A 25,799-nucleotide genomic window follows, 5' to 3' on the forward strand; every position below is an offset into this window, starting at 1 on the left:
ATCTACATTGGGCAGTCCTCCCTGAGGTTTCTGGTGTAGAATGGAGTGCAATACAACATTGTGCACACTGCCAGTGAGCGAGTCTGACGGAGACTAACGTCAAAACAGTGTAACTGGGACGCAGTCTCACTCAGATTGCCAGTTTAAACAAATCAGAAAAATAATCGGACCAGCTGGCTAAAAGCTGAATTCCCGTATCTCTTGACTTTTTAGATGTAGAATTGACTGTGAAACTGTAAAATTATGAACTTTGTGACATGACTTGAAGACATGGTTGCCGCTCGACTATATGGTCTGTACCGGGCGACATTCTCACTCAAATTTCAAGACTTTCATGACCCAAATAAAAATTCTGATGCGACAAATCAATGGGTAATCGCTTTCTCTCTAAAGGGCTGATCTCCTCGACCTTTTTAGTGTTTTTAAATCTAAGTATTTGTATAATCCGTGTGGTCCTTTTGCCATTTAAAAGGCTATCCTTTCCCGGTTTTCTGCAACCACATTGCGCGCGCATCCCTAATGTTTACAAACAAATAATTGGTCTATAGACAAACTCATCTTCAGGCATTTGACTGACTGGGTTGACACTTCACTGTGAGAAATCGGGGGTATGGTGTGTGAGCGTGTGAAACCAATCAAATGCGGGAGAGTTGGCAGCCCAGCAACTTGCTCAACCATTGAGCATGTAATGAAGTAAATGTTTATATGTTTGTGCTGGTAAGACAATTTAACAGAACCAATATAATACATTTTGATCAACATAACATAAGCAATTTATAACGTAGGAAACAGCAGACAAATGAAGGCTACATATTCATTTGCATGATTGTAGGCTACCACAGCATTGGCAATTTGACTAGAATTGATGTGGAGGTTGAACAAGTACTTCAGAGATGACAGAGCATTTCAATTGTGATCTGAGAAATATAGGTACAAAAACCATTGAGAATAAATGTCATCACCAGCTGCATCATGGCACTGCACTTTCTCTCTATAATTCCGGAAATCTGTGTGTCACCGACATCATCGTGGGCACTTTAAATTAGTGCTGTCAGTTTAACACGTTATAAACGGCGTTAATGCTAACCCAAATTAACGGCGTCAATTTTTTATCGCACGATTCACGTTCTTTTTGGCCTAGCAAACTGTAGTTTTTTTCACATGCTGTTGCAACAACTACTGACTTTAGAAAAACTACAACACCACACTGGATCTAGCTAGAACGGAACAAAAACAACAGGCACGCCGCACACACTTGTTTTGGCTTGCGAGCCGGCTAAAGAGTAGTAGGTTAACTTTACGTTTTGAGTGGATGGCGAATGCGAGACGCCAAAATGGATGCCAATAAGATTCTGAATGGAAAGTTTACTTTAAAAAAGTTGCCAAATCGTTCCATTGACAAGACCAAAGTGATCTGTGAGTTTTGTCGTTGTGAACTGAGCTATCATCGCAGCACGTCCAGTCTGAAATACCACTTGATGGCCAAGCACACAGCTGATGCAAATTCTCCACCCCCTCGTCAAAGCCAGGCGATTGCAATGTTTTTAATAAAAAACATTTGCACTAAGCAATCCGATCCACTTTTCCATGTATAAGAGCATTACAATTAGAAAAAATAACGGGACAAAAAGAAATCAAGGGACATTTAGAATAGATAAAAATGTGCGATTAATCGCGAGTTAAATATTTTAATCGTTTGACAGCACTACTTTAAATATTACACACACACCGACATTTAACTTAATGTTTTTTTTCTGGATCTCTCTAGTTGTGGGTTTCATATCAGGCTATTGTTACATCAACTGAGGTTGTCTTTAGCTATTGTTGCATCACCCAAGGTTGTTGTTAGCTATTGTGATATCACCGGAGTTTGTTGTTAGCAATTGTTACATCACCTGAGGTTGTCGTTGCAGGTGAACTCTGAGTTCTACACAGGTTGGCTGGATCACTGGGGCGATCAGCACGCCGAAGTTGACAGCCAGAAGGTCAGCAAAATGCTGGGGGAGATGCTGTCTATGGGCGCCAGCGTCAACATGTATGTACCCCTAACCCCCGTATGATCCCTTACACCTACATGCATTATCCATAACAAACCTTAACCCTGTTCATGGTTCTGCACACACACCAAAGGTGTATTGATGGAGGTGTGAAGTATTGAGAGCAGTTACATTTCTATAAATTTATATCACAGGTACATGTTTGAAGGAGGAACCAACTTTGGCTACTGGAATGGTATGGAACTATATGTATCATCACAAAGGGTAATTTAGCACAGAATGATTCAACTCCTCATTACAAAATGTTGGGTTGTTTTGCTTTGTCTTGAGTTGCGTGGTGCAGTGTTTCCTACAGAATTAGATCAAATTTGTGGTGGTAGGCAGGGGCGGAGGCAGACGTTGTAAACATTGGCCAAGCCCAAACCTAGGTCCTAAAATCGGTTGGATGTAAGTATACATAGAGGCTTCAACAAGTAATGCAAGCATGCAGAGTGTGTGAGCGTTTGCATTAATTTGAGCGCAGAATGGTTTTTTGAGCTTTATGTAATCTAAGCATTACATTGGACTCGTATTGTTACATTTGCCAAATGTATTTAACTGTGAATATTATTATATGAACTTAAATGTATCAGTTTTGGACACATTTGTCGATGTTGCCAATGATACTATGGCCAAATCCCCCCCCCTACACCCTAAGCCCTGAACCATCACAGACTTACTTGACGTCGCCTTGTAAGTGATTGAGTGCAAGAGGCTTCATGGGCTCAAAATGCTATGAAATGGAATGGGACCGCACTTTGCTGCATTATCGCCAAAATAGTAATGTTGTTGGATCAAATCTGTTGAAAGCATATTTGGAATTTATCATAAAAGGACAAACTACTCACAGTTCTGGCTATATTAACCATGTAATTTTGTGTTTAGACTTACAGGCAAACTTATTTCTAACTAGGTTTACGTCAGGATTGGTTAGTCCTTCCATACTTGTTTGTTTACTGTTCTTCCTTTTATGAAGGGGGGAGGGGTTGCCGGGACTTGACAATTTGACAGCCCTAACCCTCAGAGATTAGCGAGAACGCGCATCAAAGTCTGTGAAGGTGGACATTGGGATCGGGCTTAACCATTTATAAACTCCGTATTAATTCTCTTGCTGTCTTCTCTGAGGGGAAAAATATGTTCTTCCCAAGCATTGATTCAGAGCGTGCGCGCAGAGGGGGATAGAGAGAGAATCCAAGCGGGGCAAAAAGGGGCTAAGCGAATCAATGCGCTGCGCGCAGTACTACAATGATTTTTTTTTTCCATGTTAAACAGTAAAAAACTATTATAATAATAATTGTGGCGGGCAGCCATAAATAAATCAATGAATGGGAGACACTGGAGGTCTGTTGTCCTGTGGCTTGGCTGGACCTGGTGTAACATGTTGTTAATCCTGTCTTTCCTGCAGGAGCTGACCATGATAACCGATTCCGGTCGGTTGTGACCAGTTATGACTACAACGGCCCTCTGACTGAAGCTGGGGACCCCACAGAGAAGCTACTGGCCATCAGAGACGTCATCAGGAAGGTAGCACAGCTCTACCCAGAGTAAAGACAGGTCCCAAACTAGCATGGGATTAACCCAGCTCGGGGGTCAGATGGCTGAGCGGTTAGGGAGTTGGGCTATTAATCAGAAGGTTACCGGTTCGATTCCCGGCAGGGAAAAAGGTGATTGTATCCTTGGGCAAGGCACTTCACCCTACTTGCCTCGGGGGAATGTTCTTGTACTTACTGTAAGTCGCTCTGGATAAGAGCGTCTGCTAAATGACTAAATGTAGCTCCCCTGTCAGACCACACACAGGTCTGGGTCCAGGGTATGAACCCTAGATTGGGTTTTATATTGATGATTCTTGCATCTCCTTTGCTGTGTACAGTTTAAAGATATCCCGGTCGGCCCCATGCCCCCAGCGTCTCCTAAATTTGCCTATGGCTTTGTGACTCTGACAAAGGTAGGTAAAAAAAAAACACTTCCACAGATACTGTACTGTACAGAATGCAGACAACTCAACATAGAAATGTCACTGTGATGTGATTCATGTGGCAACCCGTGGTCACAGGTGGGCAACATCAGCAGTCTCCTTAGCATCCTGTCACCCCAGGGACCAATCAAATCACAGCACCCTTTGACCTTTGAAGAGACAAAACAGGTAAGAGAGGCTTCTGCCATAACCTTCCTCCTTAGGATAATTAACATCCTCAGAAAGGCAACATACACTCTCTGGCCACTTTATTAGGTACACTTCGCTAGTACGGGGTTGGACCCCCTTTTGCCTTCAGAACTGCCTTAATTCTTCGTGGCATACTTTCAACAAGGTGTTGGAAATATTCCTCAGAGAAGTTGGTCCATATTGACATGATAGCATCATGCAGTTGCTGAAGATTTGTCGACTGCACATCCATGATGCCAATCTCCCATTCCACCACATCCCAAAGGTGCTCTATTGGATTGAGATCTGGTGACTGTGGAGGCCATTGGAGTACAGTGAACTTATTGTCATGTTCAAGAAACCAGTTTGAGATAATTTGAGCTTTGTAACATGGTGCATTATCCTGCTGGAAGTACCCATCAGAAGATGGGTACACTGTGGTCAAAAAGGGATGGACATGGTCAGCAACAATACTCAGGTAGGCTGTTGCGTTTAAACAATGCTCAATTGGTACTAAGGGGCCCAAAGTGTGCCAAGAAAATATCCCCCGCACCATTATACCACCAGCCTGAACTGTTAAAAACAAGGCAGGATGGATCCATGCTTTCATGTTGTTTACGCCAAATTCTGACCGTACCATCTGAATGTCGTAGCTGAAATCGACATTCATCAGACCAGGCAACGTTTTTCCAATCTTCTATTGTACAATTTTGGTGAGCCTGTGCGAATTGTAGCCTCAGTTTCCTGTTCTTAGCTTACAGGAGTGGCACCCGGTGTGGTTTCCTGCTGCTGTAGCCCATCTGCTTCAAGGTTCGACGTGTTGTGCGTTTGGAGATGGTATTCTGGATACCTTGGTTTAGGGCTGCATGATTAATCGAATTTTTATCACGATTTCGGCTTCCCACGATCAAATTCACGTGATCGAGCGATATTTAAAATGCGTCATTCCGTTAATAGAACGCTCCGTATCAAAGTTATTTTTTGCAAAGCAATCTAGCGCTCCGTAAACCAATAGGTGCGTTTGACAACGGCTGCGGCTGCATGAAACGACCAGCGAGAGTTGCCGCTTGCAGTCGGGAAGGAGTTATAAACGGCTCTGTAAAGTCGGAAAATTTGTCATTTTATGTATTGGGCTATGAAAAACTCTTTCTCCAATCTGTAGGCTGCAGCCGGCTGCGGCGCTGCATGGAGTCGAATACACCTAATGTCTGATCATGAGATGTTCCCTGCACCACGCAGCTTAGTTTCTAGATGTAGACGGTTACAGAGGACAGAGGCCCCGTCCACACTAGCCCGAGTAAATTTAAAAACGCATACATATGTCTGCGTTTGCACCTCCCGTTCACACTAATACGGCGTATTCGGACACTGAAAACTGAGCTTTTCGAATACGCTCTCCTAGCCGGAGACATTTGAAAACGCCGGGTTCGCATAGTAGTGTGGACGGGGTCCACAGAGCTTTTCAGATACGATGACGTTCAGTTGCTGTGGCATTGGGAGTAGCTTTCGCTCTACAGCTATAATGTCAAGATGAACATGGAAGGTGAAAGAAATATGCTGCTCCATCTCTATCATTTATTTACCAGTTTAGTTAGTCAGGTACAAGTATTATCACTTAATAGATACTTAGCGTTACTCCTATGCCGAAGGCGAGTGTTGTAGCCTACTCGGTGTGCCTGAACGATAGGGGGACAAGGCAGAAAAGACGGTTTAAACCAAACATAGAGCGGCGATTCTGGGTGAGACCTGGCTGAACAGCTAGCTGGTGGGACAATTTAAAAACACCAAATAGTATTGCCAGAGGAGTATGTAAACAGGGCACCTTGGCGGGAGGGAGGGGCAGGAGTGGCGTAACCATGACAACGATTGTCATGTACATTTAGTCATTTAGCAGACGCTCTTATCCAGAGCGACTTACAGTAAGTACAGGGACTTTCCCCTGAGGCACGTAGGGTGAAGTGCCTTGCCCAAGGACACAACGTAATTTGGTGTGGCCGGGAATCGAACTGGCGACCTTCAGATTACTAGCCCGATTCCCTAACCGCTCAGCCACCTGACGGCCGTGTACTCGTATTAGTGACGGCAAACATTTGGAAAACGATATGAAAACTCTAGTGTGGACGGAGATCGTTTGTTTTTTATTGATTGTATATTTTGACTTTTATTCACATCGATTCTGCAGGTACAATGCATTGTGACAATCAAATTTGATTAGGTTAAAATCAACAAATAATCGTGATAATTAATCGTGATCTCATTATTGATCAAAATAATCGTGATGATCATTTTGGCCATAATCGTGCAGCCCTCCCTTGGTCTATCATCTCAAACCAGTCTGCCCATTGTCCTCTGACATCAACAAGGCATTTTTGTCCACACAACTGCCGCTCACTGGATATTTTCTCTTTTTCGGACCATTCTCTGTAAACCCTATATATGGTTGTGCATGAAAATCCCAGTAGATCAGCAGTTTCTGAAATACTCAGACCAGCCCGTCTGGCACCAACAAACATGCCACGTTCAAAGTCACTTAAATCAGAATCAGAAAGGGTTTTTAATCGCCATGAAAGTTTGCACAGGAATTTACTTTGGCAGGAAGGTGCATACATTCAACATATAGGAGTAAATCTTATATAAATAAACAAGTCTAACTATACTATACAAGGTGCAGAGTCTAATTAACTAATACTAAGGTGACAGGTATGTAAAATAAACGAAATATAAAGTATAAAATAGCTATAATGTACACTAGGGCTGCAACAAACGATTATTTTGATAATCGATTAATCTAACATTTATTAGATCGATTAGTCGACTAATCAATATTTTTTTTCATTGATTGATCAGAAAGCTTTGAACGATTATTCAGCTTTTGCAATTTGTTAAACCACCAGTTATAGTTATTCTAAATAATAAATAAAACCAAGAAATCACTTCAGCTTTTGAAATAAATGTGTATTGCACTTTGAGCCAACTGAACAGGCCATTAAATCTCTTTTTGTCCAATTGTGTCCAACCTAAATCAAAAATGCTCTCTAAGCATTGTTTCAATCATGTTGCTCTAAAGTATATAAAAGATAAATAAACAAAAGTAAGTCAGTTGTATTACAGACAAAAAAAGTAGGAATGTAAACAAATTTCTTGTAAGACAACAGGGTTCTGTTCAATGAAAAACAGTGAGTAACAGTATCATTTCTGGACTAGCGAGGTGAAGTTAGTTTCATATTCGACATTCGACATTCGTCTCACATTCGGAAGATGCTACTTTGCAGCGCTGAGTTAGGGACCGGGTGAAAATTACCCATACAATTTTGAAAAATGATGACATTTATAATATTTGTATGACTATAAAACCTCAAACAAACAGCAGAGCATTCCAACAATGTCTGACCTACTTCCACACCATTTACTTTTTCAATAAAACTTTTTAAATGATAGAAAATCGCTAATCTCTGAAAATAGCATGACATCCTTGCAAATCTCAAAAACTTTTCCAGACTTGTTGAGAAAAAATCTCAAATACACACCAGATTATTCTAATAGTGTCTGGCCTACTTCCACACCCTTTACTTTTTCAAAAATGTTTTTTTTTTAAATGATGGAAAATCGCTAGTCTCTGAAAATAGCATGAAATCATTGATAATCTCAATAACTTTTTCAAACTTGTTTAAAAAAATCTCGAATATACACCTGATTATTCTAATAGTGTCTGGCCTACTTCCACACTCTTTACTTTTTCAAAAATGTTTTAAAAAAATGATAGAAAATTGCTTATCTCTGAAAATAGCATGAAATCCTTGCTAATCTCAATATCTTTTCCAGACTTGGGTCAAAAAATCTCGAATATACACCTGATTATTTTAATAGTGTCTGGCCTACTTCCACACCCTTTACTTTTTCAATAAAACATTTTAAAAAATGATAGAAATCGTTAATCTCTAAAAATAGCATGAAATCCTTGCAAATCTCAATAACTTTTCCAGACTTGTTGAGAAAAATCTCAAATACACACCAGATTATTCTAATAGTGTCTGGCCTACTTCCACACCCTTTACTTTTTCAATAATGTTTTTTAAACATGATAGAAAATCGCTAAACTCTGAAAATAGCATGAAATCCCTCTGAAATTTTATAGAAGACGAGTAATCATGTCATACAGGAAGACAGGATCACAATCCACCACAACGGATCAATTGACAGTCTCAGCTGTCAAGTCTTAGGTAAAACACTTTATATATAAGGAATATTTTGAATCCAGTCGATACTGACCTGACAGAGAGAGAGAGAGACAGACAGACAGACAGAGAGCGCGAGTGAGAGAGGTATGTGTAAGATTACTCTGATGTAACCCCTTGACACACCCCATCACTTGGAGTGTCTGCCTGTCAGAAAAATTGAAGATGTATCTTTTTTTATTCTGTATAAAATGATACTGTGTTCAGCATTCCTTGTGTGCAAAGAGAGGCCTACTCCCAAACCTGGGCTAGATGGAGACGCAAACTCTGGTGACCATTTGCTTGACACCTATATGGTCAACTAGGGTTGATGACGCAAACACTCACACACACGCGCGCAAGGTCTATGCAAGGGAGCCAATGAAAGAAGAGTTTTGAAGAAATTGGGATTTCCTATGTGCTTACATTATTCACTTATCAATAGAACTAGTCATTGGATACTAGTTAGTAAGTTCTCATGTAAACTTGCTATTAATAAGAGTAGATTGTGTCTATGTGTCAGGATTAATAGATGTTCGGGGTCAGGAGAAAGTACTGGCTAAATGTTCCTTGTCATGACTACAAGTAGAGCTCCATATGAACTCTCTAGTCTGAGAATTGTCATGGTGTTGGGAGCAGTGAATCTCTTTCTCTGAGACTGTCGTAACGTCATTACTGTCTGACTGTCACAATCTTTGTTTACATTCTTGTGCCCTATAAAAGATGGTCCTCCGGCTTTCAGAGCTGAGAGAGACATGATTGAGACCTAAGCCTGGTGTTGTGTTGTCATTTATTGTCAGAGATCTGGTTTTCTTTGTTTGGCAAAACTCATTGCCACAACTTGTGCCACTGTGTTTAAATGCACGCTTAAGATAAAAAAGAAACAGGCAATGAAAATAAGCAAAGGCTGTAATCATAATATATATGGGGGGGGACACATCCATAAAAGTTATTGAGATTAGTGAAGATTTCATGCTATTTTCAGAGATTAGAGATTTTCTATAATTTTTAAAAATGTTTTATTGAAAAAGTAAATTGTGCGGAAGTAGGCCAAACAGTATTAGAATAATCAGGTGTCAAATTTGAGATTTTTTGAAACAAGTTTGAAAAGGTTATTGAGATTATCAATGATTTCATGCTATTTTCAGAGATTAAAGATTTTCTATCATTTTTTTAAAAACATTATTGAAAAAGTAAAGGGTGTGGAAGTAGGTCAGACACTTAGAATAATCTGGTGTGTATTTGAGATTTTTTGTCTGGAAAGGTTATTGAGATTAGTGAAGATTTCATGCTATTTTCAGAGATAAGCAATTTTCTATCTTTTTTACAAAGGTTTTATTAAAAAACTAAAGGGTGTGGAAGTAGGCCAGACACTATTAGAATAATGAGGTGTATATTCAAGATTTTTGACCCAAGTCTGGAAAAGATATTGAGATTATTAATGATTTCATGCTATTTTCAGAGATTAGCGATTTTCTATCATTTAAAAAAAAAACATTATTGAAAAAGTAAAGGGTGTGGAAGTAGGCCAGACACTATTAGAATAATCTGGTGTGTATCTGAGATTTTTTTGACACAAGTTTGGAAAAGTTATTGAGATTAGTGAAGATTTCATGCTATTTTCAGAGATAAGCGATTTTCTATCATTTTTTTAAGGTTTTATTAAAAACTAAAGGGTGTGGAAGTAGGACAGACACTATTAGAATAATCTGGTGTACATTTGAGATTTTTTGACCCAAGTCTGGAAAATATATTGAGATTAGCAAGGATTTCATGCTATTTTCAGAGATAAGAGATTTTCTATCATTTTTTAAAACACATAATTGAAAAAGTAAAGGGTGTGGAAGTAGGCCAGACATTATTAGAATAATCTGGTGTTTATTTGAGATTTTTCTCAACAAGTCTGGAAAAGTTTTTGAGATTTGCAAGGATGTCATGCTATTTTCAGAGATTAGCGATTTTCTATAATTTAAAAAGTTTTATTGAAAAAGTAAAGGGTGTGGAAGTAGGTCAGACATTGTTGGAATGCTCTGCTGTTTGTTTGAGGTTTTATAGTCATACAAATATTATAAATGTCATCATTTTTCAAAATTGTATGGGTAATTTTCACCCGGTCCCTAACTCGGCGCTGCAAAGTAGCGTCTTCCGAATGTGAGACGAATGTCGAATGTCGAATATGAAACTAACTTCACCTCGGTTTCTGGACTGGCTTTTTGTTAGTTTCATTACAATGGTCGTATACACTGAACTGTCTATCTGTTGTCTGTGGACATGTTGCTACGGTGTTAGTATCCGTGAAATACTGCGTAATTCGTTATTATCAACTGGTGTAGCTAACTAGCCATCCAGCTTGAGCACACTCACCTCCTGCCGTTTCCATCTCCTCTCGTGCGGGGATGCTTTTGTTTTAAATGTTCATGCATACACGTTGTGCTACCATGGAAAACAAGTTCCGCCTTGCACACATTACATATTAAAGTATTTTTAGTTGGATCTTTGGTGAAACCTCCTCACACAATACTTTTTCAGGCCTGTTTACACCCTCAAATGTTTACCGCTGTTTTCTTCTATTGGATTATTCTTCTATTTCGTCTATGTCTTCTATACGGGAGCCTGCATTAGTCTAGTGCCGCACTGGTCAAATCACGTTATTGCAGGCACTTTAAATAGGTCCTATGAGATCAAACGATTTGTCGACAACAGAAGTATTTGTCGAAAAATTTTATTGACTAATCGTTGCAGCCCTAATGTACACTATAAATACAAAGATACAAATACAAATAGGGTACTTAGGGCAAAAATGACATGGGTGCAAAGATGGCATGAGTGCAATATCTAAAATAGGGGATCTAAATCCCCTTTCTTCCCCATTCTGATGCTTGGTTCAGCAAGTTGTTTTGACCAGGTATACATGCCTAAATGCATTGAGTTGCTGCCATTTGATTGGCTGATTAGCTATTTGTGTTAACAAGCAATTGAACAAGCGTACCTAATAAAGTGGCCGGTGAGTGTATATATCCCTGCGTATGGTCAGATGGCTAAGCGGTTAGGGAATCGGGCCATTAATTGTGTAGCGGGGTATGTACGTTTAAGATTAGCAATACTTAAATGATAATAAAGTATCTAGTTCTTGGGGACACCACCTCTTATATGTTAAAGGGACAGAGGAAACCTTATTTAATAATATTGAATAATAGCCTTCGTAAAAATCAGTCTAATCTTAAGTAGTGAATTCAATGAAAGTAGAGATCCGATAACAGGAGGGATACGCGAATATTATACACAATGATTTATTTTAAGCAAATGTAATTGGGATGAACAAATACCAGATACGTTATGGGTTAGTTTGACTAAAGCAATACAGTAAGTCATGGAAGCGGGATACACAATGGGAGAGCACTTGGAGAGGGGAAAGGGGAGGAGAGAGAGAGATAGGCCTCAAGAGACAACTAGCCAGTCTATGCGATGGTAGGATAATCCTAACGAGAGCTAGGTTCAATCATTTGCAAACTAAAATCAAACATAACAAATTCAACCACAATATGCCAATGTTCACAAGTAAGAAATATAGCAAATCGCAGTTACTTTGGTTGGCTTGAAGAGGGGTAGAGTCAATAGTTTTGTTATCGTCAAACGAAAATAGAACAACGAAATCTTTCGTCAAAGTTTCGGGCGCTCAGTGAATTTGCAGGTTGAGAGGAATGGTTTAGAAATGACGCGTTCACTTTCGTTTAATTCCTACGAACAAGCAGGGAGTGATTGTTCATCTTGGGTTTTTATAATCCAAGAAATGCAGGGTACCCCTTTTTGAGGGTGAACTTTTCATTGTTCAGTTTACCTGACTGGGCGTTGTCCTGAGATACGATAGGTGTGAAGTGGTCGGTAGATTGAAGTAAATATTTCAAATGTCCATGGAATACTTAAACTTCAAAATATAACAATACAACGTTCAGAAAGTTTTGTTAGTATGGTACAATTATTTTGATATCAAGATTGACTGACTTATCATAACAGGAAAGGAAGTTTTATAAAAACATCAAATTTAGGGCTACCAAGCGATTAAAATATTTAATCGCGATTAATCGCATTATTTCACATGTTTAATCGCAAACTATTTAATCTGTTAAAATTGTACCCTAATAAATGGTTTAAAAAAACAAAATATTAAAAAGGTCTACTTAAAAACTTCAAATAGGCCTAACTGGATGATCATGTCCATATAAGAAGTTCTATGGAAGCAAATCGTGACCAAAATTCAAATGAAAATGCATTTCCAGAAATGCATTTTCATTTTAAGAATGTGGCTGCATTATTTGACTCATAAATTAAATTAGTAATCAATCATCCTATTTGCATTTAAATTTTCTTCCTTAAGACTGCTCATTCTTTCACTTAATTAAAATGAAAAAGAAAAAGACATTTGAAATTTAATTTTCAAAATATGCCCCAGCAAATAGATACCAAAATTAATTTTGAAATGTAAAATTTGAAAATGGAAATGCATTTCCAGAAATGCATTTTCATTTTAAGAACGTGGCTGCAAAATCGTGACCACAATTCAAATGAAAATGCATTTCCAGAAATGCATTTTCATTTTCAAGAACGTGGCTGCAAAATCGTGACCACAATTCAAATTCAAATGCATTACCAGAAATGCATTTTCATTTTCAGAACGTGGCTGCAAAATCGTGACCACAATTCAAATTCAAATGCATTTCCAGAAATGCATTTTCATTTTAAGAATGTGGCTGCATTATTTGACTCATAAATAAAATTTGTAATCAATCATCCTATTTGCATTTGCATTTTCTTCCTCAAGACTGCACATGTTATGCCATAATCAAAAAAAAAAACAGAGCGGACATTGCATTTTCATTTTCATGTTCTGCCAGCAAAGAACTGCCCATAATTGGAAAACGAAAATGCATTCTGAGCGGCGCAGTAGAGTGACGTCAGTAGCCGCTCTTCTTCAGCTCCCTGCTGACCGAGCTACCCATCTTGTTCGGTAGGGGGCGGTGTGCACATACGCATTGCATTACATGGCAAATGTGCCGGGAAATTGATTGAATTGCCGGGTCTTTAGAGGACGCATCACAGATCATGGCGCTCCCTCAAATTGTGCAGACACTGATAGAATTAGCTGAGCTGGTAGAAACTAATAATATATCTGAGACTGATGCCCGTGACCGAGTAGAACAAGTCACAGAGAGCTTGGCTGCATACTCTGCCGTCACAGACGTACACATTAATGAGGTTGCCATAGTAAACCTCTCTTCAGTCCTGGAACGGCTGGATGCTGTGGAGCCTTAAATGGGACGGGGACGATGAACCATCCACATCCCGTTCGAGTCCATCGAAAACTATTTATTAAATGGTTTAAAAATAAAGGACATAGCGGAGCTGTTGTCCGGGTTACTGCCCAGAATGTGACGTCCGTGAAAACCCTCTATACTGCTGTACCTATAATAAACATCTACAAAGTTTGACTTCTGGAAAATAAAATACATAAGACATGTTGTCTCATAGCCTACTACAATATCCTGCTCCATAATATTCAAATCTCACTCAAACATACTTCAGATACTTAAGCAACCACAGATTGACCTTAACAGTGCGTTCACACTGCAGCGACGCGATGCGAGCGACAACATGTTTTCCATTCATTTTCTATGAAGCCAGGCGAATCGCTTGCGTGGTGCATTGTGGGTAGCGACGCGACAGAGTTGAGATTTTCTCAACTTTATGCAAATGAGGAGCGATTTTCGCTAGCGATGGCCAATCGGAGTGTTTTCTTGTTTCTCCTAACGTAGCAACCATGGTAAACCTTTCTAGGTTTCAAGGTGGAGGAGAAACTAATCGTTTTATTTGTGTGGCTGCTTACCCAGTCCTGTACGATACATAGCTGTATTTGTACAGAGATGTTCATAAAAAAAAAACAATGCATGGCGCAAGGTTGCCGAAGTTGTTGGTGCTTGTACTTTCTAATTCTATCTAGTGACATTACGTATCTTCGTTCTGTAGTAACTACTGTAGCTAAGCTAGCTAGCCCGGCTGGAACTCCCTATCATATCGACAGATTAGCAGAGACTTTGAGTAATATAATAAAAGTTGTTTACACATGTCAACGTGTATGTCTTTAAACAGTTTTGTATTTTGTATACAAGTTGTATTTTGATCGATGTTGCGAGTACGTAAACCCAAGTCTGCACACTTGGCCATTACAACTACAACAGTGACTTTAGAGAACTACATTCTACATGAATCTGTTTGAAACGCCCCCGAGCGAGGTGAACTGTGGGAAGGCGAGCGATGGCAAGCGATTCGCGTCGCTGCAGTGTGAACGCACTGTAAGATTGAACAAGACAGTTTCTAAAACTGGTTGTTCCCGTCCTTGATTGTGATTGGCTATATCGCATTCCATGCCGTTGTAAAATCCAGCATAACCTCACAGGTTGTCCTCATAACATTCTTTAACATTACATATTACTGCGCATCGAATATTTCAAATTGAAAAAGACGGCAAAAAAGTCCGTCTGGCTGTTGCATGGCAACGATTTATGTAGGAACTATACTTTGTAGTAGCGGAAGAATGACGGTTTATTATTAAACTATTTTGTTTCTAATTGTTTTTATTGATGAAACCATATCAAATATTTGTAGTAACAGTTTTAGAGTCCGTGGTTTATGCTGATTTTAGAACAGGTAAGGGGGTTTTTGGCACTCCGCTTCGCGTCGTGCCTAACAACTCCCCTTACCTGTTCTAAAATCAGCATAAACCACGGCCTCTTGGGGCTTATTGCTTAATTCTATTTTGTTGAACTCAGCTGCTCGCCTCTTTTGCGAGTGTTGTCTGCCATTTGTTACAGGAGCGAACGCTGCTGCTGCAACTGCAACAGTGCTAATGCTGCTGTTGCTAGCTGTGTGCTTTGCTTGCATGCGATAGTTTAGGCTGGAAGTACTCCGGTGATAACTAAACTCAGCCTGTCAATCAGTACACACAGCCTTGGTTTTGTCAACCGAGCCGTCTCGCAACTTCTTGAAATGGAACTTCCCATCTAAAAGCCCTTTCTCCATCATTCAGCTACCGTTGGCAGTCAAAGTCATGTAACGACAAGCGATTCCCAGGGTCAAAAACAAAACTTGCGTTAACGCACTATTTTTTTTTGTCGCCTTAAAGTGAGATTGTTAATTATTAACGCGTTAACTTTGACAGCCCAAATCAAATTACATCAACACAGCATTTAAAGGTAAAGCATTTTAATGACTTAATAAAAAAATGACTTAATAAATAAAGCATAAATTGTCACACAGACTCCAATAGTTCTTCTAGTGTCCACAAGCAGTATTGTCTTTGAGAGATGTTTGTAAATCCATTAAATGTCTGTTTTGGGATAAATCCTTTATAATTCAGAGTTTTTGGAGTAAGGGAGGTTGAGAAAGGTAGGCCGTTGGCTGGCTCTTCCCTCCCCCCTTGGGGAGGGGAACACCAGGTATGGTATCAGCCCCTTTGAGGCTTATCCAGAAGATAGTGGCATTGTATGAGACATCATATAATGCAATCAGTCATCCTGGTGATCAGTACTGTGTCTTACTGAGTGGATCAGAAATGTTTGTGTTGGCGGTCTGACACTCTGCTACAATCGGAAGGTTGCCGGTTAGATTCCCAGCCAAGCCAAATTACATCCTACGTCCTTGGGCACTTCACCCTTCTTGCCTTGGGCTAAATGTCCCTGTACTTACTGTAAGTCGCTCTGGTTAAGAGCGTCTGCTAAATGACTGAAAGTATCGAATGCTGAATGTATGGTAGGTAGGCCACTTGAGACACACAAAAACAATAAGTAAACATATGGTTGCAGAGTCCACAGAGTTGCAGCTGGGGTCTGGAAGAGATGACATCCTGGTCCAGGGTTCCATTGTAAACTCCAGGACTCATTCCATGCCTCCACTGTGTTTCAGTACTATGGCTACATGCTGTACCGGACCAAGCTGCCTCGGGATCTCCCAGAGAGCACACCTCTCATCTCTCCCCTGAACGGGGTGCATGACCGCGCCTATGTGTCCGTCGCTGGGGTGGGTGCACAGCAGTCGCCTTCAGGGCTTTGTTCCTGTCCAGCCTGCTGCCTCTCCAAACACTGACACAGAGTTTAGGAACTAAACACTGACCACTGGTCAAACAAGCCAGTGGTTTATTGTCGCTGACTGTGGATTACTATCCAATATTTTCAATATACTTTATTAATTTTTAATATACTTTACTGTATACCTATTCATAATGGCTTTGACTGCTAAATCAGTATATTATTATTACATTTACATTACATTATTATATAAGACTGCAATCAAATGGCTATGTTTAAAAGATGGGATATCTCTGTACGTCCTTGGATGTGTGCGCAGGTGTTCCAGGGCCTGCTGGAGAGAGACACCACTCTGGTGATGAATGTGACGGGCCGTGAGAGGGACACCATGGACATCCTGGTGGAGAACATGGGCAGGGTCAACTTCGGCAGCAAGATCAATGACTACAAGGTCAGGTGCTGGGTCCAGCTCAGAAGGTTCAGCTAATCCTAATCCTAGTCACAGTATACAGGTTTTTTGTGTGTGCAGGTATTCGATAAATAGTTTTACACAGCAGATCTCTGCAATGTACTGTTCGAGTTATCCACTTCCTTGACAATCTTGTCGTGTAATCTGTCTTCAATCAATCTTCAAAGTAAAAAAAATGGCAAATCGCAAAAATGGCAGAATCGGGAGAATTATGCAAAATGTTTATTGGTCTTCAAGAAAAACAAAAATTCCAATAAACGTATGCAGGTCCCGGGACCAACTGATCTTTACCCCCTGGGCATCCAATGATATACTGTTTAATGTCCCCTTTCTCATGAGTTCATTACATATGACTCAATTGGTCAAATTCCTGGGAGTTTCAGGTTTCATTCGCATCTTAGATATGATGCCTGTTACTAGGGCTGTCCCCGACTAAGATTTTCTTTGGTTGACCAAGACTCGACTGAAACGTCTGAAAATCGACTAATCGAAATTAGAAACGCTTAAAAAAAAACAAACAAAAAAAAAAACGTATCAACATTTTCGCAATCTGACTAAATGGCTGCTGGACATTGCAGATTCTGCCTCTAATAGCATACTAATAATAAGACTCGTATCACCAGTCCTGTTGTAACCGAATGCCGATGATATTTAGGATCTCTTACAATGTACTACAAATACAAAATATTGTTTGTTTAACATGCAAATCATCAGCGCTCGCTTATCACTGCCTGAACTTGCAGCATGCGTAGAAGCTGACCTGAGAACGGTGTAACAGAGAAATATTTTGTTGTCTTGGCCGGAGAAGAAAATGTCATTCGATTTGGATGTGATCAGAATCAGAAATCAGAATCAGAATGGGATTTATTCGCCATGAAAGTTTGCACAGACAAGGAATTTGTGGGCATAAAATAAAATATAAGTTGCCAATTTACAATATAAAATACAAATATTACAGGAATTGAATGTAGTGCAAAATGTAAATAGTTTTAAGACATTAATGTCAGTGTGAGCTCTTGGCCTTGTTGAGGAGGCCAACAGCGGAAGGGAAGAAACTGTTTGTGTGGCGTGAGGTTTTAGTCCTGATGGACCACAGCCTTCTGCCGGAGGGGAGAGACAAACAGGGAGTATCCAGGGTGGGAGGAGTCCGCCACAATCTTCTTTGCTCGTCTCAGGGTCCTCGAGGTGTGCAGGTCCTCGAGGGAAGGCAGATTGCAGCCAATCACCTTCTCAATACGCTGCAGTCTGCTCTTGTCCTTGGCAGTGGCAGCAGCGTACCAGATGGTGACGGAGGAGGTGAGGATGGACTCAATGATGGCTGTGTAGAAGTGCACCATCATTGTCTTTGGCAGGTTGAATTTCTTCAGCTGCCGCAGGAAGTACATCCTCTGTTGTGCTTTCTTGGTGAGGGAGCTGATGTTCAGTTCCCACTTGAGGTCCTGGGAGAGGATAGTGCCCAGGAAGCGGAAGGACTCCACAGTGTTGACTGTGGAGTCACTCAGGGTGATGGGGGTGAGTGGGGCTGTGTTCTTCCTGAAGTCCACAACCATCTCCACTGTCTTGAGAGCATTGAGCTCTAGGTTGTTCTGGCTGCACCAGGTCACCCGCTTCCCACCTATAATCAGACTCGTCTCCACCAGAGATGAGCCCAATGAGGGTGGTGTCGTCCGCAAACTTCAGGAGTTTGACGGACGGATGACTGGAGGTGCAGCTGTTGGTGTACAGGGAGAAGAGCAGAGGAGAAAGGACGCAGACCTGGGGAGCTCCAGTGCTGATGGACCGGGAATCAGAGACTTGTGTTCCCAGCTTAACGCAATGCTTCCTGTCAGACAGGAAGTCTGTGATCCACATGCAGGTGGAATCAGGCACGTTCAGCTGGGAGAGCTTGTCCTGAAGCAGAGCGGGGATGATGAGACAGCTGGTCAGCGCAGTTCTTGAGAGTGGCTGGAGAGACAAAGTCCGGCCCAGCTGCTTTGCGGGGGTTCTGTCTCGAACAGTTTGTTCACTTCTCTCTCCTGAATGGAGAGGGTCGTCACTGTAGACGGGGGGATGCCTCACGGGTGGAAAGGGGTTGTTCAGGGCTGTCCAATTGTATTTCAAATCTACAGTAGAACTCATTCAGGTCGTTGGCCAGGCGGGAGTCATTAGTGGAGTGGGGAGCTCTGGGCTTGAAGTTGGTGATCTGCCTGAGGCCTCTCCAGACAGAAGCAGAGTCGTTAGCAGAGAATTGATGTTCTAGTCTCTGTGAGTACAGTCGTTTAGCCTCTCTCACCGCTTTGCTAAACCTGTTCTTCGACTCCTTGAATCTGTCCCTGTCCCCACTCCTAAACGCGGCCTCTTTGTCCAGCCTCAGCCTTCTGAGTTTAGCTGTAAACCAGGGTTTGTCGTTGTTGTAGCTCACCCTGATGCGTGTTGGTATACAGCAGTCCTCACAGAAGCTGATGTATGATGTCACAGCCTCCGTGAGCTCATCCAGACTATTGGTAGCAGTCATGAACATGTCCCGTACAGTCAGTACAGTCCAAGCACACCCGCAGTTCCTCCATAGCCTCACTGGTCCACTGTTTTGATGTCCTCACAGCAGGCTTACAGCGCTTAAGCTACTGCCTGTATACAGGAATCAGGTGGACCATGGCATGGTCTGAGTGACCCAGTGCTGCTCGGGGAATGCTTTACTGATAGTAGAGTAGCAGTGATCCAAAGTGTTCTCTTCTCTGGTAGGGGATTTGATCAATTGTTTGTATTTGGGGAGTTCTTGAGTGAGATTGCCTTTGTTAAAGTCGCCTAGCACAATAACCAAGGAATCTGGATTTTCATGCTCCACACTCAATATCTGGTTGGCGAGCACACGTTGAGCCTCGTTTGCGCTAGCCTGAGGGGGCATGTAGACACCGACCAGTATGAATGAAGCAAACTCACGTGGCGAGTAAAAAGGTTTACAGTTAATAAAAAATGTTTCCAGATCTTGGAGAACAATGCTGCAGAATCACTGTCACATCTTCACATCAGCCACTGTTAATAAAAAAGCAAATACCACCGCTTTTCATTTTGCCAGAAAGCAGGGAGTCACGATCCGCTATCAGCAGTTTGAAACCTGCTAGCTGTAGCGCAGAGTCTTGGATCATTTCACTCAGCCATGTTTCCGTAAAACACAAAACGGAAGATGAACGAAAGTCTCTGTCTTTCCATACCAGAAGCTGAAGCTCGTCCAGTTTGTTGCTCAGCGAACGAACGTTGGAGAGAAATATCCCCGGTAACGCTGTGCGCACTACGCGCCGACGAAGTCGCACCAAAGCACCGGCCTGTTTACCTCTCCTGCAATTCTTCGCTGCTAGGACAAAGCTGAGGGTGGCTTTGACTATAATTCCCACTAAATCTGCCGCTGGAAGCAGAAAAGTGGGAAATAAATCCACAGGAGTTGTAGTCCTGATGTTAAGAAGTGCTTCTCTTGTTAGAGAACCCCGGAAATCTTGGCAGAACACTGAATTAAAAGACAAAACAAGACAAAACAGAGCACACCTAGCTATCGCGGCTGCCATCGTCGGCGCCATCTTGAAATTGTCTTATAATAGGCATATTCATTTTTCAACCCAGTGCGTTAGCATGAGCGAAGTAGGGCTAGGCCAACATACGTTTTTCAGGTGGTAGGCTACATCATATTCGACGTTAAACTATGAAAAATAAACCGTTCTTGGCAGAGTTTGCATTCAACATTTTTTGAGTCACCCTGTACTTTGTAAATGTAAATGTACTTTAATGATATGCTGCCATACCACTGATTTCTTTGCCATTTTGACTAATAACACCGACAAAGTAGGCTATGGCAGAGTTTGTAGTTCTGCAGCCAATTGTGCTCGTGCCGTGTGCAAAATACCAAACCAAAACAAACCACAGATCAACAAAAGGGAAAATTGTAACACCTTTTCTTTTAAATTATACATTTGAGTTGCTTTATTTGTCTTAAATAATATAATCTACAATTTTTGTATAACATTTATTTAATTCAGCAATGATGACACAAGCGGGAATCAGATCTCACACTGCCATACGGCAGCTCGACTAAAAAAACCTTAGTCGACCAAGAGCATAACGACCAGAAAATTGACTAGTCGACTGAGTGGGGACAGCCCTACCTGTTACCTTGCTCACGTTTTGATTCATGTGTTGTGATGCTGGGAGTCAGTGACCGGCGTCTTGATCAAGACACTTGATGCAACCTACAAAAGAGATGGTGCTCAACTGTAAATCGTTCCAATTAGTGCTGGCCTTCCAACAGGTGACTTAAGATAAGATCCTGGGCATAGAGCCAAATAAAACTGTAAATCTTGACTTCTAGCTGATGCCTCTGCCTACGAAGGAAGATACCTTTGTCCGGGTAGCGCCCTCCCTCGCCCCTCAGCCACTGTCACACAGATCACACACACAAGCTCAATATCTTGTATCATTCAGTGGTATTCCCTTCCGCTGTTGGCCTCCTCAACAAGGCCAAAGCTCACACTGACTGAATGTCTTTAAAAACTATTTACATTTTGCACTACACTCAATTCCTGTAATATTTGTATTTTATATTGTATTTTGTAAATTGGCAACTTATATTTTACTTATTGTATATTTTATTTTAATTGTATTCCACTTAGTATTGCTAGTTTATGTATCCTTAGTATAGTTAGACCACATATTTAAATTTAAGATTCCTATATGTTTACTGTATGCACCTTCCTGCCAAAGCAAATTCCTTGTCTGTGCAAACTTTCATGGCGAATAAATCCCATTCTGATTCTGATTCTGATTAATAATCAGTCAACAGTTTAATATATGTTTTCCATGAAAATAATACTAAAAGGAGTGATTCATTCTTGATACGATTAATCAATAATAATCAATCTTAATCAATTCAACAGTATGGTGTCAATTTTAACATCAATCTGATGTACTTTCTATTATGCACTATTTGTATATCACTTTGGATAAGTGTTTACAAAATGAATACATTGCCAAACGTGAATATTTTTTTTTATAGGGGCTATTGAGCAACCTGATTCTTGGTAGGGATGTGCTGGCGGACTGGGAAATCTATCCTCTCAACATCGATGAAGTCATAGCTGGAGGCTGGCCTCCTGCGGGCCAGCATCACCCCCACACAGGCCCCAAGACAGAGTCCTTGGTGGGGCCGGTCTTCTACTCCGGCACCCTGCAGCCCAACGGCCTATCCTGGGACACCTTCCTCAAGCTGAATGAATGGACCAAGGTGAGAGCATGCTCACAGACCTGAGGGCATAGGTTCGGGTGAGGGCAAAAATTAATTTCCCTATATGTAATGTATTTATTAATTTAGCACATTGTTTTATCCAAAGCATTGAACCTGCAACCTCTTGATCTGCATTCAAATGCTCTAACTCAGGGGTGTCCAATCCTGGTCCTCGAGGGCCACTGTCCTGCATGTTTTAGATGTTTCCCTGCTCCAGCATACCTGATTCAAATGAATGGTCATTACCTGGCTTCCACAGAGCTTGACAACGACCCATTCATATGAAACAGGTGTGCTGGAGCAGGGAAACATCTAAAACATGCAGGACAGTGGGCCTCGAGGACCAGGATTGGACACCCCTGCTCTAACTACTACGCCATAATTCTAACTCTACCACAAATTATTGCTGGAGGTTTCAATGACCTCTTGACACTGGTAGGGACATGACCCTACCGTCCACCCCTAAATCTATGGCTATAGACCACCTGGTGATTGTGGACCTTGATTAAACCGGGGACACGTAGACAGAGAAACTTTGATGTTTCTAAGAGTCATGACAGGAGAGACAGAAGTCTTCTTCTGGGGTGAGGGATTTTTTGATTAGGTTTGCAGAGCATGTTATCTAGGACAAGCTACATTTGTACAGCTCACCTGACCAGATGAGTTTTCATCCTGTCCTATTCCCATATCCAGTCATAAATGTATCCAGGTAGTGTCACCCCTAATGACTTAACGTCTGTGTGTGCTTTCTCCTAGGGCCAGGTATGGATCAACGGGGTAAATATGGGCCGGTACTGGCCCGCCAGAGGCCCCCAGCAGACCCTGTACGTCCCCGGGCCCCTCCTCAGCCCCAGCCAGCCCAACAACATCACAGTCCTGGAGCTGGAGCGGGCCCCTGCACACACACAGGTTCTCTTCATGGACCATCCTCTGCTCAACAGCACTGTGGGCAAGTCATGAAAGAATACACACACATACACCACTGTGCCTCAGAATACATGGGTGTCTGCATTCAGGATGATATTGCCTATGGCTGGCTAGATAGATTTTAAAGAACACGTTGCAGATTATTTTTCAGTAGCACACAGGTACAGATTCTACCTGTGATATTTACACCAGGGGCGTAGACAGACATTAACATTCAGGGCTTAGCATAAACCTAACATAGGACCCGGACTAGGCTTTATTTGACCTCAGCTAGGGACATCAACAGATAATGCGAGCGCACGCAAAAATGATGTGTACAGTTTTTGGAGATTTATGTAATATTAACATTATATTAGACTCATTATCATGACTGTAGGTGCCAAATTCAATATCATAACTCAACAGGCAATTTCAAAAATGTCTTTTTAAGCTAGATTCTTATCTTTACTGGAATCCAAAAAATACCCAGTTGTTTTTGCCTACATTCTGCTATTTATCCTCCGGCCTCTTTCCACTGTCAATTACTAGTGTCACTCGGAGCTAGAGACGTTCACTGACATGCAAGAGACACTGCATTTATTTTGACAGACTGTTACAGCATGTTACAAAAACTCACATCACACTTTTGTTGTTGTTGAGGTATAAGAATTATATTCGGGGCTAAACTCAAAATGTTCGGGGACTGCAGCCCTGGCAAAAAAGTCTGGAGATGCTGCTGGTACACTACTTGTCACTTGGAGACCTGCTCCTTAGTCCAGGGAGTTTTGCCATGACAGACAGATGAGCCAGGTGACCAATCCAATCTGTTTATCAATAACTATAAATTAAATCAGTCCGTGCATTTTCTATTAAACGTAGCACCCAGACTCAGGTTTCTGAATCTCTTGCAACACAGTAGCTTTTAGTCAAACTTAAAACACAAACATGAACACGGTATGGTTTTCAGCTGGAAGTCAGGATGTATGAAGAACTACGAGATAGTGTTGAGTTCATTTTCATTGCCTTGATTTTATTAAAGTTGCTGTGCCTTGGATGCCTTTGACTTATTACCGTAAATAAATTATGTTTTTGCTCTTATTACAATGTCTTCACTGTCAATTCATTCCTGACACAGTATTATATTGTTTAGTTACCAACTGACAACTCCAACAGGCATTCAGGGATATTAGACTACTCAGACCATGAAAGCACTGTGAAACAGGTCTGCTGAAGTGGACAGTGCTTTGCCGCTGGCACCCACTGCTGGTTGAGCAGTGTTAGGGCCTGAGGCTAGGGCCGAGTGACATGTCAGGCCTTGGCCTTGGCCTTACGGTGAATCTGGACACAGTGAGGCGTGCAGAAGGTGAAGTCCAGGTACTGGAATGGGACCTTGTCCAGGAGAGATTCTCCACACTGCCAACACCGTCTGTAGAACGGAGACGCACACACACAGTATGAAAGAGATGTCTTCTACACTTCATCAAAAACTATAAACTGCATCAAAAACTATAAACAAAACAAATCACCAAACAAATTACTAAAACGGGAGTTAAACACACATGTAAGGTGAATTCAAGGATCAGCTGGTAGTCTGACCTGGTGTTGGAGCGGTTGGCCCCTGTTGAAGCGCTCTGTTCTGCCAGCCTTTTCTCTGCTGCCAAGGCTCTCTACACCCCCAGGGAGAGGAGACATTAGAAAAAGGAAAAACATTGTATAACAGACAACTTCCAGACATGATCTCGTGTTTTTGATACCTTTTCTCGATCGCTGAGAGCTGCAAACTTTTTCTTCTCCTCCAACTCCAACTCCTGTTTCCTTATCTCCTCCTTCTGCTCCTTCTCTCTCTGTTTCTTTGCAGCTTTCTGTGCCTTTTTCTTCTCCGTCTGTTTGGACTCCAGTTCTACTGTGAGCGGCCCTGGAACCTAACACAATGAAAGTTCCCCCAACGCTGGATAACTTACTCTGCTAATACAGGACAGTTGTTTAACTAAGGATGTGGCAGAACACGCATTCGAACTCTGGTGCGGACCAAACAACCGAACCATGGTCCTCCTAAAAAGACGGGACTCGGTCCGGTTCCAAGTGAACCATGGTTGCTTTGCTTTAGGTGTGAACGTAATCGGATTTAATATATGACCTATTATAGGAAGCAAACCAAAATGGAGTGATTTGTGGGTTGAGGAAGGATGTTGACACTTGGTAGACAGCCGCACTGCTCATTAGCAGCAAAATTAGTCAAGGAAAAACGTGGGGAAATGATGAAATGAAGGCTCTTATTCAAATATGGGCTGATGATTATATTGCAGAGATGCTTGTGGAAACACATATGAATAGCGAGGTATTCAAATTCCTAATGATCAACTGAAAAAAGGGTAATTGAGCGCAAAGTGGACCAATGTCGGTTGAAAGGAAAAAAAATGTAGGCAGCAATACAAAAAAGTGCGCTATGTTCTACGGAAAAGTGGTTGCTCAAGGGATGAAGACAAAAAATTCCCATGGTTTGATGACCTGGGTATACCGTATTTTTCGAAAAAAATAAGACGCATTTTCTATAAACTGCACCCCACCAGAATGGGAGCCGCACTGGAATATGCCTAACAATGATACCAAGCAATGCACGAGTATAGGCGATCTTACAGCATTGTTTAATACACTTCGGTTGTGGATAGTAGGCTATGTCCAGAAATAAAGCCAAGTCACTCATT

The 25,799-nt window shown here is 41.4% G+C and overlaps 2 protein-coding genes across 7 annotated transcripts in view; one reads left to right on the forward strand and one right to left on the reverse strand.

Moving 5' to 3' along the window:
• The window catches only part of glb1l (galactosidase, beta 1-like), a 30,657-nt gene extending 6,462 nt beyond the window's left edge, over positions 1-24,195 (forward strand). Inside the window, exons 8-16 of the mRNA XM_047050237.1 lie at positions 1,914-2,035; positions 2,192-2,232; positions 3,442-3,560; positions 3,907-3,981; positions 4,090-4,179; positions 16,350-16,463; positions 16,791-16,922; positions 21,961-22,188; positions 22,945-24,195. Coding sequence (XP_046906193.1) covers positions 1,914-2,035; positions 2,192-2,232; positions 3,442-3,560; positions 3,907-3,981; positions 4,090-4,179; positions 16,350-16,463; positions 16,791-16,922; positions 21,961-22,188; positions 22,945-23,148 — 1,125 coding nt within the window. The 3' untranslated portion in view covers positions 23,149-24,195. The remainder of the gene's footprint in view (positions 1-1,913; positions 2,036-2,191; positions 2,233-3,441; positions 3,561-3,906; positions 3,982-4,089; positions 4,180-16,349; positions 16,464-16,790; positions 16,923-21,960; positions 22,189-22,944) is intronic.
• Positions 24,106-25,799, reverse strand: part of ankzf1 (ankyrin repeat and zinc finger peptidyl tRNA hydrolase 1) — a 37,342-nt gene continuing 35,648 nt past the window's right edge. For 5 of the 6 annotated variants that reach the window (XM_047050234.1, XM_047050235.1, XM_047050233.1 and 2 more), the window contains 3 exons: positions 24,849-25,016; positions 24,691-24,761; positions 24,106-24,520 (listed from right to left, as the gene is read on the reverse strand). In XM_047050234.1, the coding sequence (XP_046906190.1) occupies positions 24,403-24,520; positions 24,691-24,761; positions 24,849-25,016 (357 nt within the window). In that variant the 3' untranslated portion in view covers positions 24,106-24,402. Of the gene's footprint in view, positions 24,521-24,690; positions 24,762-24,848; positions 25,017-25,799 lie in introns of those variants that run through there. The other variant, XR_006958555.1, reaches the window with a different exon arrangement.

The sequence above is a fragment of the Hypomesus transpacificus genome, unplaced genomic scaffold (genome assembly GCF_021917145.1).
Source record: "Hypomesus transpacificus isolate Combined female unplaced genomic scaffold, fHypTra1 scaffold_105, whole genome shotgun sequence".
NCBI lineage: Eukaryota > Metazoa > Chordata > Actinopteri > Osmeriformes > Osmeridae > Hypomesus > Hypomesus transpacificus.